Below are 14,420 nucleotides of genomic sequence, written 5' to 3'. Positions count from 1 at the left end.
CAGTTCACTACTTGTTCCTGTTCATACAACTTCACGTTCATGTGAAATCTCAGTTAAGGACACCGTCAGGCATCACCAGGTTAACTGCAAGTGAGCAGAAGAAATACAGTGCACTGAAAAACCATAACCAGCCTTTGTTTAGAAAAAAATGTAAAAAGCTGATTAGAACACCTAAAAAGGTAGAAGTCTTGGTGGGTAGCACTTGTTTGGTTCACATCTTGAAACATTATTTTAGGCAAATTATATGCAACAATAATTAAATATAGAAAAAGTGTATCTGTGGCACTGGAATTACACCATGAGAGAATAAAATTTTTTTAAATTTAGCAAACAGTGGTCTCTATTTACTCTATGTTACTTATGCCAGCCCTGAAAAATAAGAGCCATAATTATGGGAAATAGATTTCTAATTAGTTCATGACTTTTTAAAGTTTAAATATTTTGATAGAAAAATTTTGGCCTTAGTTATAGTGCCAAGAATAGGGAAAATATCAAAGGAGTTAAAGCATAACAAATTTTAGACATTAGAAAAGGATTCCAAATCTGGAGATAATCACACCTGAAAAATTAAGTATAAATGCTTTCTGTAATTAGCATAAATGTAAATGAGCACAGATAGAACTGCTATCATAGTTATTAATTGTTAGATCATTTTGATACTGTGCATACAATCTTGAAAATTACAAATAAAAATTTTAGAACTACAGAGTTAAATCTTTTTTAAATTTGTTTCGGCTTTTCTTCTTCAAATGGCAAGAAGCAAGTAGGTCAGGTTAATAAGCCAAAACCGAGAATTCTGCTTTTGAAGCTTAGTCACACATCTTCTCTATGTAGGGCAACAGAAATGTGATGGTGATATGAACTGGCACTTGAAAAAGTGAAACGAAGTGTATCATTCCAGGTACAATTGAATAGAGGGGTGGTGGCACACAGGGAGCACCATGGACAGAAAGTCAGCATATATCCAAAAATAAGCATAATGAGGTCACCAGAATAAATTTTCCTCCAGAAAGGAACATATTTCTAAACTCACTTAACCTCATGAGATTACTACTTAGATAATACTAAAAGCATTCTTATAGCAGGGAACACAAATAAATATACACAAAAGCAACACATCCTCAGTTCCAACACCTTTACTCAATACCTGTCAACTTCTTCTATCTTTTGCATGTTAAAAAGAAGAGATGGGACAATCTTATCCATATGCTGAGGTTCCCAAATTGTAGCCCGAAGTTCATCATTAACTGTTTTGCGAACCACACCCTGAATACCTCTTATTCCAGCAATTCGAATTCTATAAAGAAGGAAAAAATAACTATGAAAAAGTTATTTAAAGCAACTTTTTTGTCTAGCCAAGAGAATGGATGTCAAGTAAATATGGCTATCTTCACAATAAAATACCTTAAAAATAACACACAGTTAAGTCTAAGTGGTTAAAATCACCAAAAATCTAAGTTAGAGAGCAATAGGTTCAAAAGAGCTTTACATTGAAAATCATCTTTTTAAAATTAGCATTTAAAGTTCAAAAGAACTTTCAAATATAGAAATATTTATTTTAAAAATAAAAATATTATTTTTTCACTAAAAAAATCAAAAGCACAGGTTTTCCTAAGATGGTGATGGTGATATTAACTAAAAACAACATGAAAGATTCTTTTTTTTTTTTTTGGTCTGGAAGTCGCAAAGTTAGGTAGAAAAAGAATTTCACAGTTTCTTAACACCTGCCTGCTTCTTCAGATTCCATAGCCCCTAATTTTCTCAAGCTCTTCCTTGCTCTTCTTGGGGGGAAAAAAAGAACTAAAAAATAGCTTACAAAAGCTTCAGAGGAACAGTCTCAAGCCGAACCAACCTGGTGACCCTAAGTCTTAAATATATATTTCTTCTGGATAAATGCTTCCTTTTTTTGAACTGTAATTGTTTACTTCCTTTTCTCCTATTACCTGAAAGACTTACCAATTAGAGGTTTATTAAGCTTACTTAATACTGTTTTTCAGAAACTATAAATCAGTTTAAAGAATGGAAGATATGGGGAAGGGACATAATACTGCTTTACAAACCCACGGGGAAAGACTTCAGGCATTCAAGAGCAGCAAATAAGGAGAAGGGGAGATGGCAATGATATGCCACTGAATAGGTGAGAATGAAGTAGGAGACATATTCAAAAGTGAATTGGGAGACAAGGAGACAAATTCTGCCTATTTCAAAGATGTGTCTACATATGCTGCTTTCTAAAGTATGAAGAAGTTTTAAGAGACTCTTATGCATCTATCATAAGTGAGCAAGCCTAACATTACTACAAAACGTTTTTGCTTTACATACCTGCTGCTGCTCCACTGGTAACAAGAAGGTCAAGCCCAAGGTGGCATAGACCATATGAACAGGTAAGATGCCATGTGTCATGCCTCATACCTTAAATGGAGTAGCAGCAAATGGTGGTCCCCTTATTGGGACTTAAGAATATGTGTGACACTAGTAACTACCAATAGCTACTACAGTGCACAGCTAGCATCCAGTCCAGATCTAATAGTTGGCCTGACTAGCACTTACTAGCCATGAGCTTCAAAGGTGTTTTACAGTTTCCCCATCAGTAAAATATAACATTTATGGTGTCTACAGCACAGGAAGGCTGTACAGATTTAAACAAATTAATTAAAATAAAGAGCTTAAACAATAATTGACCCTCAGTAAGCAATCAACAACTATTAGCTGCCCCTGCTACTGTTAGTCACCATGATGATGATGATGATGATTATAATGATGATGATGATTTCTGCTACAGTTGAAGTGCTTAAGAAATCAGCTAGAACTGTGATACATGAGTTTACAAATGAGAACCATTTCTATATGGCTAATATTTTAAGAAAATATTAATAGTTAACAGCTCATCTCCTATTGCTTACATCTCTTTGGGTTCTTTATGGTACGGCTTTGCTATAAATAAAGGGATAGGAGCTAAGAGTATAGTTCAGTGGTAGGGTGCTTGCTTAGCATGTGCGAGGCCCTTGGTTCCACTCCTAGTACGGGAAAGAAAAAGCATTGACAAAAAATATCTGAGTTAGCTGAGCAAGATGGCACTTTCCTGTAATCCCAAATCAAGAAGCTGAGGCACAGAGATCACAAATTCAGAGTCAGCCTTGGCAATTTATCGAGGCTGTAGGCAACTCAGTAAGACCTGTCTCAAAATAAAATATAAAAAGGGCTGGGGATGTGGTTCAGTGGTTAAGTGCCTCTGGGTTCAATCCCTGGTATAAAAAAAGAAAAAAAAGTATCTAAATTATATCCTGAAATGGAACATTTACAACCTAAATGAAAACTAAATAGGTTTTATTTAAGGCAAAGAAAGACAAACTTCAATTACTCTTAAGTATCTTAAACCATTTTATTTTACTCATTTATTTCACAGTAGTTCAAATGAAATATTGGTATTCAAATTATTACATAGTATAGGAAAGACCTAGAATTAGGGAAAAGTACTGTAAGTCTTTCATTTGTGTATAGAAAATCTCAAGTCTCTTTTTGTTGGGACTGGGGGTATAGCTCAGGGTAAAGAACTCAACTAGCATGGGAACCGAGTCCTAGGTTCAATCCCCAGCCCCACCAAAACCAGAATAGAAAATGTTTCTAGCTTTCAAGTTTTTTTGTGTGTTTTTTTGGTAAATAATAATGAAAAACATTACATGAAAAAAAATTTTTAAGACATTTCACTAGGGGGCAATAAATACCTAAAAATAAGGAATCTACCTTTGATACATCAGAAAGAATTTTGCCAGCTCTATTTGAAATATGTAATGGTTTGTTTAAAAAAATATATTTTTACCCGTCCTGTAGTAATAGAAAAAAAGATATTAGTAGTCACTACGGTAAATAGGAAATTAATTATCGTAAGGCAATTCTAGTATTTGTATCTTCAAAGTTTCACACTTCATAATAAAGCATTAAAAACAGGACTCTTCATGGCCCATGCTATCTTGAGGAAACAATACACTAACAGAGAAATGACTATTACCTCTCGGCTTTCTTTCTCCAAGTTAAAATAACTTTTACATTTATTTTCATTCAAGGAAATTAACACTGTAGCTTGCAGATTCAAACTAAAAGCTAGTTACATCTCTACATGTTCCCTTAGTTACTTTAAAATAAAACTAAAAATTACAAAACATGCTATATCTTGATTACCAACTGCTGAAAATAACTCTCAGGCTTCAGGCCAATTTCTTTTTATTAGGTATATTACAATGGAGCATTAGCTCAAATTGCTTTCTATATTTACCAAGGTCATGTTGACTTTAAATCTTAACTTTAAAATTTCTCATTTTTATACAGATATCAACTGACCTGGGGAATGTAGCTCAATGGTACAGCACTTAACTAGCATGTGGTAAAAACTGGGTTCAACCAAAAAGAAAAAAAAATACACTCTACATAGATATCAACATATAGACTGGGTTTGTAATTAAATGTTCACTTCCAAATACCTCTATAAATGCTAGAAGTATTTTAAATAAAGTGTCATGTCAGTAGTCAACGACGTCAGAATGACAATAATTTAGTTTTATACAATCACTTCATTTAATAACTCTTTATTGATTCAAAAGGACTTATTTAGAGCCTACTATGTGATATAGTAGTCCTCAAAAACAAAGCCCTTGTGTTCCTGAAATTTATACTCCATAGAGGTACAAGAATCAGAAGATACTTTAAGAAGAATAACTAGGGTGGGGTGGAGGGTTGACAGTTAATAAAAGGTGGCTAGGAGAGAATTCTTGGGATAAGGTGATATCAGAGGAAAACTCTGTACAAATCAAGGTAACAAGCCAAATCAGGTATCTGGGTAATTGGTCATGGCAAAAAAAAAAAAAAAAAGTGTATCTAGAGCCCTAAAGTATTCAAGAGATATCAAGGAGATCCATGTGTGAAATAGAGGGAAAGCAGGAGGGAATGACTGACAGGATCAGATATAGGCAGGGAGAGCTGAAGGAACATTCTGGCTACACTAAAGACTGAATTTTAGTGACCAAATTAAGAAATTACTCTGATTTTGCATTTTCAGTCAGTTTTATCTTCTACCAGCAATGGAAAGCTGTTTCACGGACATTCTTATTTCTTTAATAATCACTATGTAAAGTATAAACATAATACTTACCTATAGATTACTTACTATAAATCATAAAATAAAGTAATACATACTCTGTTCGTATTTCTGGATCACTATGACAGGAATGACACATGGCACTGAATCGAGACACAAAAAAGTCATAACGTCTGTGATAAGACGGTGTATCTTCTTCAATATTTGCAAATTTGACAAACTAAAAAACAAAACCAACAATACTTACAATATACTTTTTGAAAGTGTGGGACAAATACATTTACTTTTATTATTTTTTATATTAACAAGCAATAGCCAAATAAGAAGCAAATGAAATGTATGAGATATAAATATTGCATAGACACAAAAGGAATTTTTTGATAATGAACTTTCAGATAATCAAGGATAGTATTCTAGACATTAAATGCAGCTCCCTTTCAGAGAGCAAGCCCACTCTGTGAAAGAAACAATCTTGCTCTTAACTCTTCCATATTTCCTGCACTCTGATAATGTTTCCTTCAGTGAAGAGCGTAATTAGGCCACAATCTCTACAGAACATTACTGCTTAATTGTGGGTAGAAAATCTCCCTTGACAGAAAAACACATGAGTGAACAAACTTCATACAAAAATGGGACAAGAAAAGGAAAATTAACTGAAGAAAATTTGACAGTCTCAGTAGAAAAAAAAAAATATGGAGATGGTAAAATTCATTCTACCTCCTTTATAATGGTGTGTATGTGTATCTCCCCATATGTTTAGGAAATTTTGAATATCCCACATGTGCACAGACCTAACTCCGACAATTCCTTAATATGCACCTTTTTTTCTTAGTTTTCTAATTCATTTATTACTTCAGTATACCAGACAGTCTAAACACAACAAACTGTTAGCTCATTTACATATCTAAATATACATAAATAAATACCTGCCAGGATATTGACTTCAAAAGACTATATCCAAAAAAGTATTATTCAAGAAAAGTATCACAATAATCAGAATTACTAACTTCTGTTGTAAACAAAACTGAAATAGATGGAATGAATTTGAATACATGAAGTATGATACTAAAAAGGTTTTAAAATAGTTGAGCTTGAGCTTTGATTTACCATTATCTAGAAAAGGGCCACAAAGTGCTGGGGTTGTGGCTCAGTGGTAGAGTGCTCGCCTAGCAGGCATGAGGCACTGGGTTCGATCCTCAGCACCACATAAAAACAAAATAATGTGTCCACCTAAAAACTAAAAAAATACATAAATAAATAAATATTTTTTAAAAAGGGCCACAAATTATACCTGGTTCAGATTAAACTCATAAGCACCATCTGTTCTGTAGCAACCTTAACACATCAGGTGTTTTCTCATGAGTTCTTATTTAGTCATTCCAAAAACCCTGAAAGGGTATCATTATCCCCATTTTACAGAAAGGATATTGAGGACCAGAGATATTGAAGACCAGCAACAGTTAGTGATTGTTGAAACTGCCATTATAGTCCAGAGATTTATCTACAATTCTCAAGATGCCTATTTTACATACTACCACATGAAAACAGTTTTAGAAAATATTATACCAAATATTTATACTTTTTATTAAAATAAATAATGAATAATGAGGAAATACTCAAAAAATTTAAATAGAAACACAAAAAGGTCTGTCTATACCCTATGCTCCCCATTTTCTAATATCTATAAAAAGAAGTTAAATTATTAAAGGACAACTTCTGAATTTTGGAATTATAGGTGACTATGACTTTAGTTTACTCTTATATTTTTTAGCATTATCCAAATTTACTACAATAAACATTTTGTTTTTAAAATTAGAAAAAAATAAATAAAATAAAAATCTCCATTAACATTTTCAATGTCCTGGGGAATTCTTTGAAGGAAAAACTTAATTCTATTTTCACTTAATCAAAGTCACAAATAATCATATAAGCTAAGTGATCATTTACAGAAGCAGCTCCAATTGCCCTTGAACATAAAAAGGTGGCTCTGAGCTCCAGGGGAATTGCACAAAGCACATCTTCCCAGTTTTGTGGAGAGAGTCATCTAATTCCCCTTATTCTGGAAACTAGCAAATTTTAAACCCATAAAGTTTATTCTAAAATATTTCAATAAAAAGTATTATCACTGCAGACTTATCACATGCAAGAACAGAGAAAATGAGGCACAGTACTGCAGCAGATCAGGTACCCCCACCCAGAAGACCCTGGCCATAATTAAGCTTCTCCTCTCATCAGGAAGATTTTTACAAAGAGTATCAGCAGGATGTCTGCAGAGAGAATTGTAGTTTGAATCTTCCTCTTGCTTGTAAATGCCAGGTTTACACGCAAAAGGTGTGACAGAGTTAAGAATCTACAGTCAAGCTTGTTGTGTAAAAAAGACATTATCTCTGCTTTCTTGGTAAAAATTTAAAAGACCATTGTCTGTCCTAAAATTCACTTTCTGGGAACTCAAAGAAAAATAATCATTTTTATATAAACCTCCAAGCCCTTCCTCCCACTGGGTATAAAGTTCAAAGAATATCCAAGCTCCGCCTTCAGAGAATTTTAGGTGATAGCCCTTTCAGGATCTCCTACAGTCCATAAACCTGCTTCCTGAAAATTCCTTGGGTGTCCAGCCTCTTCTGTCCTACTTCAGTACCATGCAGAGATTATGAACAGGCTCTGTTAAATGGATCTGGATTTGGGCACCACACTTAATAACTGCATGTGTTACCTGTGAATGCCTAACTTAAGTGGTTGGTGAGAAACAACAGGTAGCACCATGCCTTGCACATTGCATATATACAATAAAACATATGTCCTATTTTTTTATCCACTTAAAAATTTAAGTGGGTAATTAAATATATTTCAAAAGACACGGAAAGGCAGCAGCAATGCAGTTTCTCACCCTAAGTACTATTAAAATTCTGGGCCCAATAAAACCTTTGCTATAGGAACTATTCTGGGCACCACTGGATGTTCAGCAGCATCCCTCACTTCCTAAATACCACCAGCATTCCAACCTATACCATATAAATTAAAAATGTTTTCAGTACTTGACAAATATCCAGGGAGGGAAGAGAGAGAAGAGAACTGTCCTGGATGAGAACCACTGCTTTGGTGTAGTGAGTGGTTTCAATGACTGGTCTCTGTGGACAACTGTCAACATTTATACAAAATGGTCAAGATTAGCAATGAGGCTTAAAAAAAAAAAATGAGATGTGTCAACCAAATACAAGAGGAGGAAAGAAAGAAAAGTAATCTATGATTTCCTTAAGTCTTAATCCACAAAAATGACTGAATAATTATACCATAAAGAAGAAAAGCTTTGTAAGAATGCCTAGGATTGAACTGCCATATTAAATACGGCACTGCTTTCCTGGGTCTTTGGAATTATTTAGCTGCAACTTCTTATACATAAAATGCTAATATTTTTAAGCTTCAGGGGTTTTATAAAAATTAATGACACAATATATGTAAGTACCTAGAGCACACACTATTTTATTTTTCCAAAAAGCTTAAGTCAAAGTTGCACAGTATCAACATTTATAATCATTGTATACTATGATTTTAAAACAAAAATTGTTTCTTTACAATGTTGGAAAACAGACATGTTTCAGATTTCAGAGTTTTTCTTATTTTGGAATATTTGCATAGACTTTCAGCACCAGCTGAGCATCATTAATCTGAAAATCTAGTTACAGTGCTCAAAAAGTTGGATTTCGGAGCATTTGCCATTTCAGATTAGGGATTTTCAACTTATATTATTATACAGTGGTACTAACATTACTTAACATTTTTCTTTTCTGAATTGTGTACATACAGGTATACTGTGTTCTTTCCTGTATTTGTAAAGGTTTATAATAAAAAATGAGTAAAAATAAGAAGTACCCAACATAGGAGATCCTAAATTAATAATATCTTTGTTGGGCCTGGGCCCGTGAGCTGGAAAGCAGCCTATGTTGTTTATGTGAGGGGCTCTTAGGGCTTGGCACACTGAGTCTGGGATATTTGTAGTTTGGAACACTGACCATTACTAACCCCATCACCATGGTAACCTGGCTACCCACAGGTGCACAGCATATTCCATTCCTTTTGCTTTTTTGCTTCTGACCTATTGGCCCATTGGTTGCCACTCGTAAGGGTGTTGCTAGTTCACTGGATTATTACAGCCTTCAGCTGAATTTTCCCAGTAATAGACTATACATAAAAGGCTTGCCTATGCAATAATAAAGTGGATCGAGTTCTCTGAAACTGGTTTCAGAAGGTCTCTTTTTGACTCTCGCTACACCCTCCTCAGCTGTTCGGTGGGCTTCAGCTGGACCAAGAGAGCCCACAGATACCTATTACTGTCTTACTGAGTTGGCATCAGCACCAAAAGGTAAATGTCAACAATAAAATGTACAAATATAAAAATATCAAATACTAAATTAAAAATATTAACTGATAAAATATGGCACTCAGCACTACTACAAAGTGAAAATTAGACTTTCAGGGAATATTAGATAAATAATGTTGGTCAAGAAAATATTATGTTTGATTTAATACAATTCACTTAAAAGTAGGTAGCCTGGGATTTTGTCTTTTGTCCAAATAACTCATTAAAATAGTTTTAATAGCTCTGCTGGCTGCAAGTAAAGAAACTTCTGGGAATGCATGCTAAATCCTTTCCCCAGCTATTACACCATTTCCCCTAAACTTTCCCATTCTAATTATGAAGGAAACAGATGGAGACTTCAGTAGCTCTCTTGCCTGAAACTAAGCCAATCACATAACTAACAGCATCTGGAAATATGCAATATCATACTAAGGGTTTCTGAATAAGAATTTCATTTGTATACTTCTACTTTTTTAACCATCTATTCTTAATAGTAATAATTATCAATGCTAGCCACTGTTCTAAGAACTTCATATATATTAACTCAGACCACACAATCATCTCATAAAATTGGAATTATTATTATTATCCTTATATTACAGATGAAAATCTAAGGCAAGCAGAGGTTAAATAACTTGCCAAAGATAAATGGCTAGAGTTTTACAGCCATAATTCAAACCAAGGCAAGTGGACTCTGGAATCCATGCTGGCAGTCATCACTTATACTTCCTCTTCCTGTGTCAGAAAATAATTATGCATAAACAATAGCAGGTGATATATCATTTGACTAGCTGTTCATAAAAAAATGCATAAGAACATACTATATAACACATACATATTGTATAACATACAGTCCTCAGAAGAACAGAAGGTTATACAATGAGACTGAAGACAAGATATATAAGGTATCTCAGGTATGTAAGATAAAGACAATAAACGGTTAATCACTGTATTTTATTTTCCTTTTCCTTTCCAACAAACTATGTATGATTCAGGACAGAAAAAAAAATGAGCATGGCAAGGAGAACTAGTTCTAAAGTAGTCTAAGAAGGAATGAAGATAGAAACCCTGACTTTCATGGAAAAATGATGGAGAAAGAACAGAAAGAATAGCAATGGGACAGCTGAATAGCCATAGGCCAAATGTGGATGAAAATGAACCCCTAACCCATATCACATAAAAACAGCAACTCAAAATAGATGACAGACCTAAACTATAAAACTCTCACAAGAAACCAGAGAAGTAAAACTTTGTGACCTTGGATTAGGCAATGGTTTCTTGAATGTGAGACTAAGGACACAAAAGAAGTGATAAAAGAAAAATTAGACAAATTAGACTTTATTAATTAAATACTTTAGTGAATAAAAGCACATGAACAAGAAAAATAGAAAGATGAATCAGAGAATTTGAGAAAATATTTGTAACTCATATATCTGATAAAGGACTTGTATTAAGAATATTTAAAGAACTTTTATAATTTAATAATAAAAAGCTACTCCAATTAAAAAGTAAACAAATGATTTAAACAGACATTTGTCCAAAGAATACAAAGCCAATGAGCACATGAAAAAAAAAAATTTAACATCATTAGTCATTAAGGAAATGAAAATCAAAACTACAAATATACCCCTTCAGACCCTCTAGGATGGTTATAATCAAAATGACAAACAATAACAGGTATTGGTAAGGATGTGAAGAATTTGGAACACTCATATGTTGCTGATGGTAATATAAAATGATGCAGCTCTTTGGAAAACAAACAGCTAACCTTAAAATCTAGCAATTATACTGCTAAATATAAACCCAACAGAATGAAAAAGCTATGTCCACAAACTTGTACACAAATGTTCATAACTGCCAAAAAAGTCCAAACAATCCTAAACTAATGAATGGGTATATAAAAGTATAGTATATCTATAAATTGGACTGTGATGTCATAAATAGGAATGGAGTGCTGATGTATGCCAATACCCAGATGACCCTTCAAAACATTATGCTAAGTGAAAGAAGAAAAAAAATTCCATTTATTTGAAATATTACAAGTAGGAAAATCCACAGAGAGTAAAGTAGATTACTGGTTTCCAGGGGTTGGGAAAGGAGGGCATGAAGGGGTGGTGAATGTACAACTCTCTAAACATAAAAAGACACTCAAAGCATACTTTGTAAGGGTGAACGCTATAAAGCTGCTATTTTGTCAAAGCTTGAAACTCAAAGGAAGAATAAGACACAAAGTTACTTCTATAACAGATAACCCAGGGAAGGTAAAATGACAGTTATCAATTCATTTATGGTCAGGTATTTCATCATGAATGGTGGGTATCACAGATTTTACCAAGAGTGATAGAAAATACTAGAGACAAAGTGTTCTAATCTTCATCTACACTAGCTATCCAAATGCCCTGTCCAAGGAGTTGGCCTTTCTCAGGCAAACACTCTTTAAAAGGATATAAATTTGAGATATGCTAACTGAACTTAAAAATTAACAAGAGAATAGTTTTTACTCACAGAATTTGTTCCAAGAACTTGAAGCTTTGGTTCCCCTGATTCCAGCAGCTTTGCCACCATATGAAGAAAGCTTTCTACGAAGGGCTTGATGCTTTGAGAATGGCAGGCCATAAGAAGTTGGTCCAGGGCCTCCATAGCAATTAGCACATACCTAAATGCAAAGAAAAACAATGTCAAAATGTTTCTAGCTCTCTTAATTCTCCTAAAGGCTCTTCTCATTGAAATGATTCAAATATATTTATTTAAAACAACACAGAAAGACAAATTCAGCAGCTTCTAAGTGAAATGTTAATTCTCACACAACACTTATGATCTTAGTAGATTATAAAATAATCCTAGTGTTGAAGAATACAAAAACTATATGGTACTATTCCCATCTTCTCCTCCTCCTAAAACAACTCTTTCAGAGTAAATCTCTCATATTACCTTTATGTAATTTTTCTTTGTAAACATGGACATTTTCCAGACTTTTAACTGTATTTATTTGTATATGACCCCAAAATAGTAAAGCAATGTGCCTAAATTTCCAGTATGACCTACCTATATTTATGAGTAGATAAAACAATACTGGAAACAAAAGAATAATATAAGGAAATGTCTCATAAATTTTATTTTACAGTTCCACAGATTTTAAATCTTGCAAGTGCCCTAAATTTAGTTTTCAGACAACTTTCCTCTAACAATCAACTATGAGACTACCTGTGCCATGACCACTGTTGTATATGCTAATAATGTGCAAGTCAGAAAGTCAACATACAGCTGGAAGACAGAATATTCTTAAGAAACTAAGATCATAAAATGACAATATTGAAAAGCGTTCATATTTCAAAATTGCAAAGTTATTACTGTTCAAGCATAGAGAACGGGTTAAAATGCTAGACCTTAATTTGTAGGCAGCAATATATCCATACCAGTTCCAAATCAGCATGCTTATTACATTTTCTTAATCTTAGTATCTAATCCTAACATGATACTCGTTTACCCCTCTGAGAGGTAAAACTGAAGCTGTACCCAAACCAGTTGTTAACAGGATCTGTTGTTTTCAAATTAGAGACAGATTTTCAGACACACACTACAGACCAAGTAAGTAGATTTCTACTATTTGGTATTTTCAAAAATTAATAGATGCTAAAGCTAATGCCAACTCTGTTAAATAACCTGACCAGGTTCCTAAGACCTCACCACCAGAAAATATAAGCTAGAGTATCTACATGGGTTTTATATATTTCCTTTATAATAATACTATTTTATCTTACAAACATGATCTTTGTCTGATCAGATGGCACATTAATTTATAGAATAATTTAGCCAAGGAAGAATTTTCCAAAGATGCTATATTAGTTTCCTTACCCAGAACGATGTCTGACAACATCCCTGCTCAGCCTTTCTGCCAGGTAAGAACCTATTCGATCCAGCTTCTCTGGAGCAGATACTGCATAAAAGGTCAATTTTTCCATATCAGCTTTAACAAGGCCATCCTAAAAATAATGACAAGTATCCAGATTATTTATCTTTTCATGCTTATTTTTTGTTTGTTTCTTGTATTTTTAAGTGTTGCCTGTTTCACATTTTTCCTTTCTGGACTGGGAATTAATTCACATTTAAGCTGAACCTTTCCAGGTGTAATGTTCTCAGTTCTAATAATATTTACTATTCTAGATACATGCAACTTTCAAAAAATTAAAGAAAAAAAGCTAAAGAAACACCCCACTTAGGCAAAGAATTTAAATAGCCCTTCCAAAACAATGAATTAGACTCTTAACACTTTATAGAGCAATTAACTCAGTATATAGGGAATGAAATGTATTTTATTAAAAAGATTTCAAACAAAACTTGCTTAATTTAATGTTAAATTATTAAGCCTATACTCCTTTACACATACAACGGTGACCATATGCTTTCATTTAATGAGTCAGAACCTGCTTATATCATTATAAAGTTTTGTTGTAGTTAATAAGAGAAAACATTTGGAACTATATTAATCTATGCTTAGTTAATGTATTAAAAAAAACTAACATCAACAGCCACAGGATCCTTATACAAGATTATAAAATATCATCCCTTTCCATCCTCTAAAAATGACATGCAGTAGATCTAATGATTCTCCCCCACTCTCAAGTAACCTCGAGTAAATCACCATACCCAAATTTCTTGGCCAGAAATCATCATTCAACTAACTGACTGCTACTTAGGAAAACTGGAGGAGGAAAAGGATACAAGAAAATTATGCTAGATGATGAATCTACAAATACAAATTTTATAAAAGTGTTTTTTCAACTTCAATTGGCCCCTCATTCTCTGGGAATTTTGCTCCTTCCCTAATGGCACTACTCTCTCCTAGTGTGCACTTGCTCCACTCTGCAATGGAATCAGAGAGTTTGCAGCTCTTGTGTATGTCTTCTTCCCCTTGGCCACTTCAACCTAGGGACCCTTCTCTAGTTCACTGAGAGTTCAACCTTCAGGTCT

The 14,420-nt window shown here is 33.6% G+C and overlaps 1 protein-coding gene across 3 annotated transcripts in view; it reads right to left on the bottom strand.

Annotated features, from left to right (window-relative positions):
• The window catches only part of Efr3a (EFR3 homolog A), a 74,743-nt gene that overhangs the window by 39,138 nt on the left and 21,185 nt on the right, over positions 1-14,420 (bottom strand). For 2 of the 3 annotated variants that reach the window (XM_015486484.2, XM_015486483.2), the window contains exons 3-6: positions 13,305-13,432; positions 11,955-12,105; positions 5,191-5,312; positions 1,148-1,297 (exon numbers count right to left, since the gene is read on the bottom strand). In XM_015486484.2, the coding sequence (XP_015341970.1) occupies positions 1,148-1,297; positions 5,191-5,312; positions 11,955-12,105; positions 13,305-13,411 (530 nt within the window). In that variant the 5' untranslated portion in view covers positions 13,412-13,432. The remainder of the gene's footprint in view (positions 1-1,147; positions 1,298-5,190; positions 5,313-11,954; positions 12,106-13,304; positions 13,433-14,420) is intronic. The other variant, XM_015486485.2, reaches the window with a different exon arrangement.

This window comes from Marmota marmota, unplaced genomic scaffold, assembly GCF_001458135.2.
Source record: "Marmota marmota marmota unplaced genomic scaffold, marMar, whole genome shotgun sequence".
Classification (NCBI taxonomy): Eukaryota; Metazoa; Chordata; class Mammalia; order Rodentia; family Sciuridae; genus Marmota; species Marmota marmota.
The sequence above is the reverse complement of the archived record's forward strand: the minus strand, read 5'-3'. Positions and strand labels throughout refer to the sequence as shown.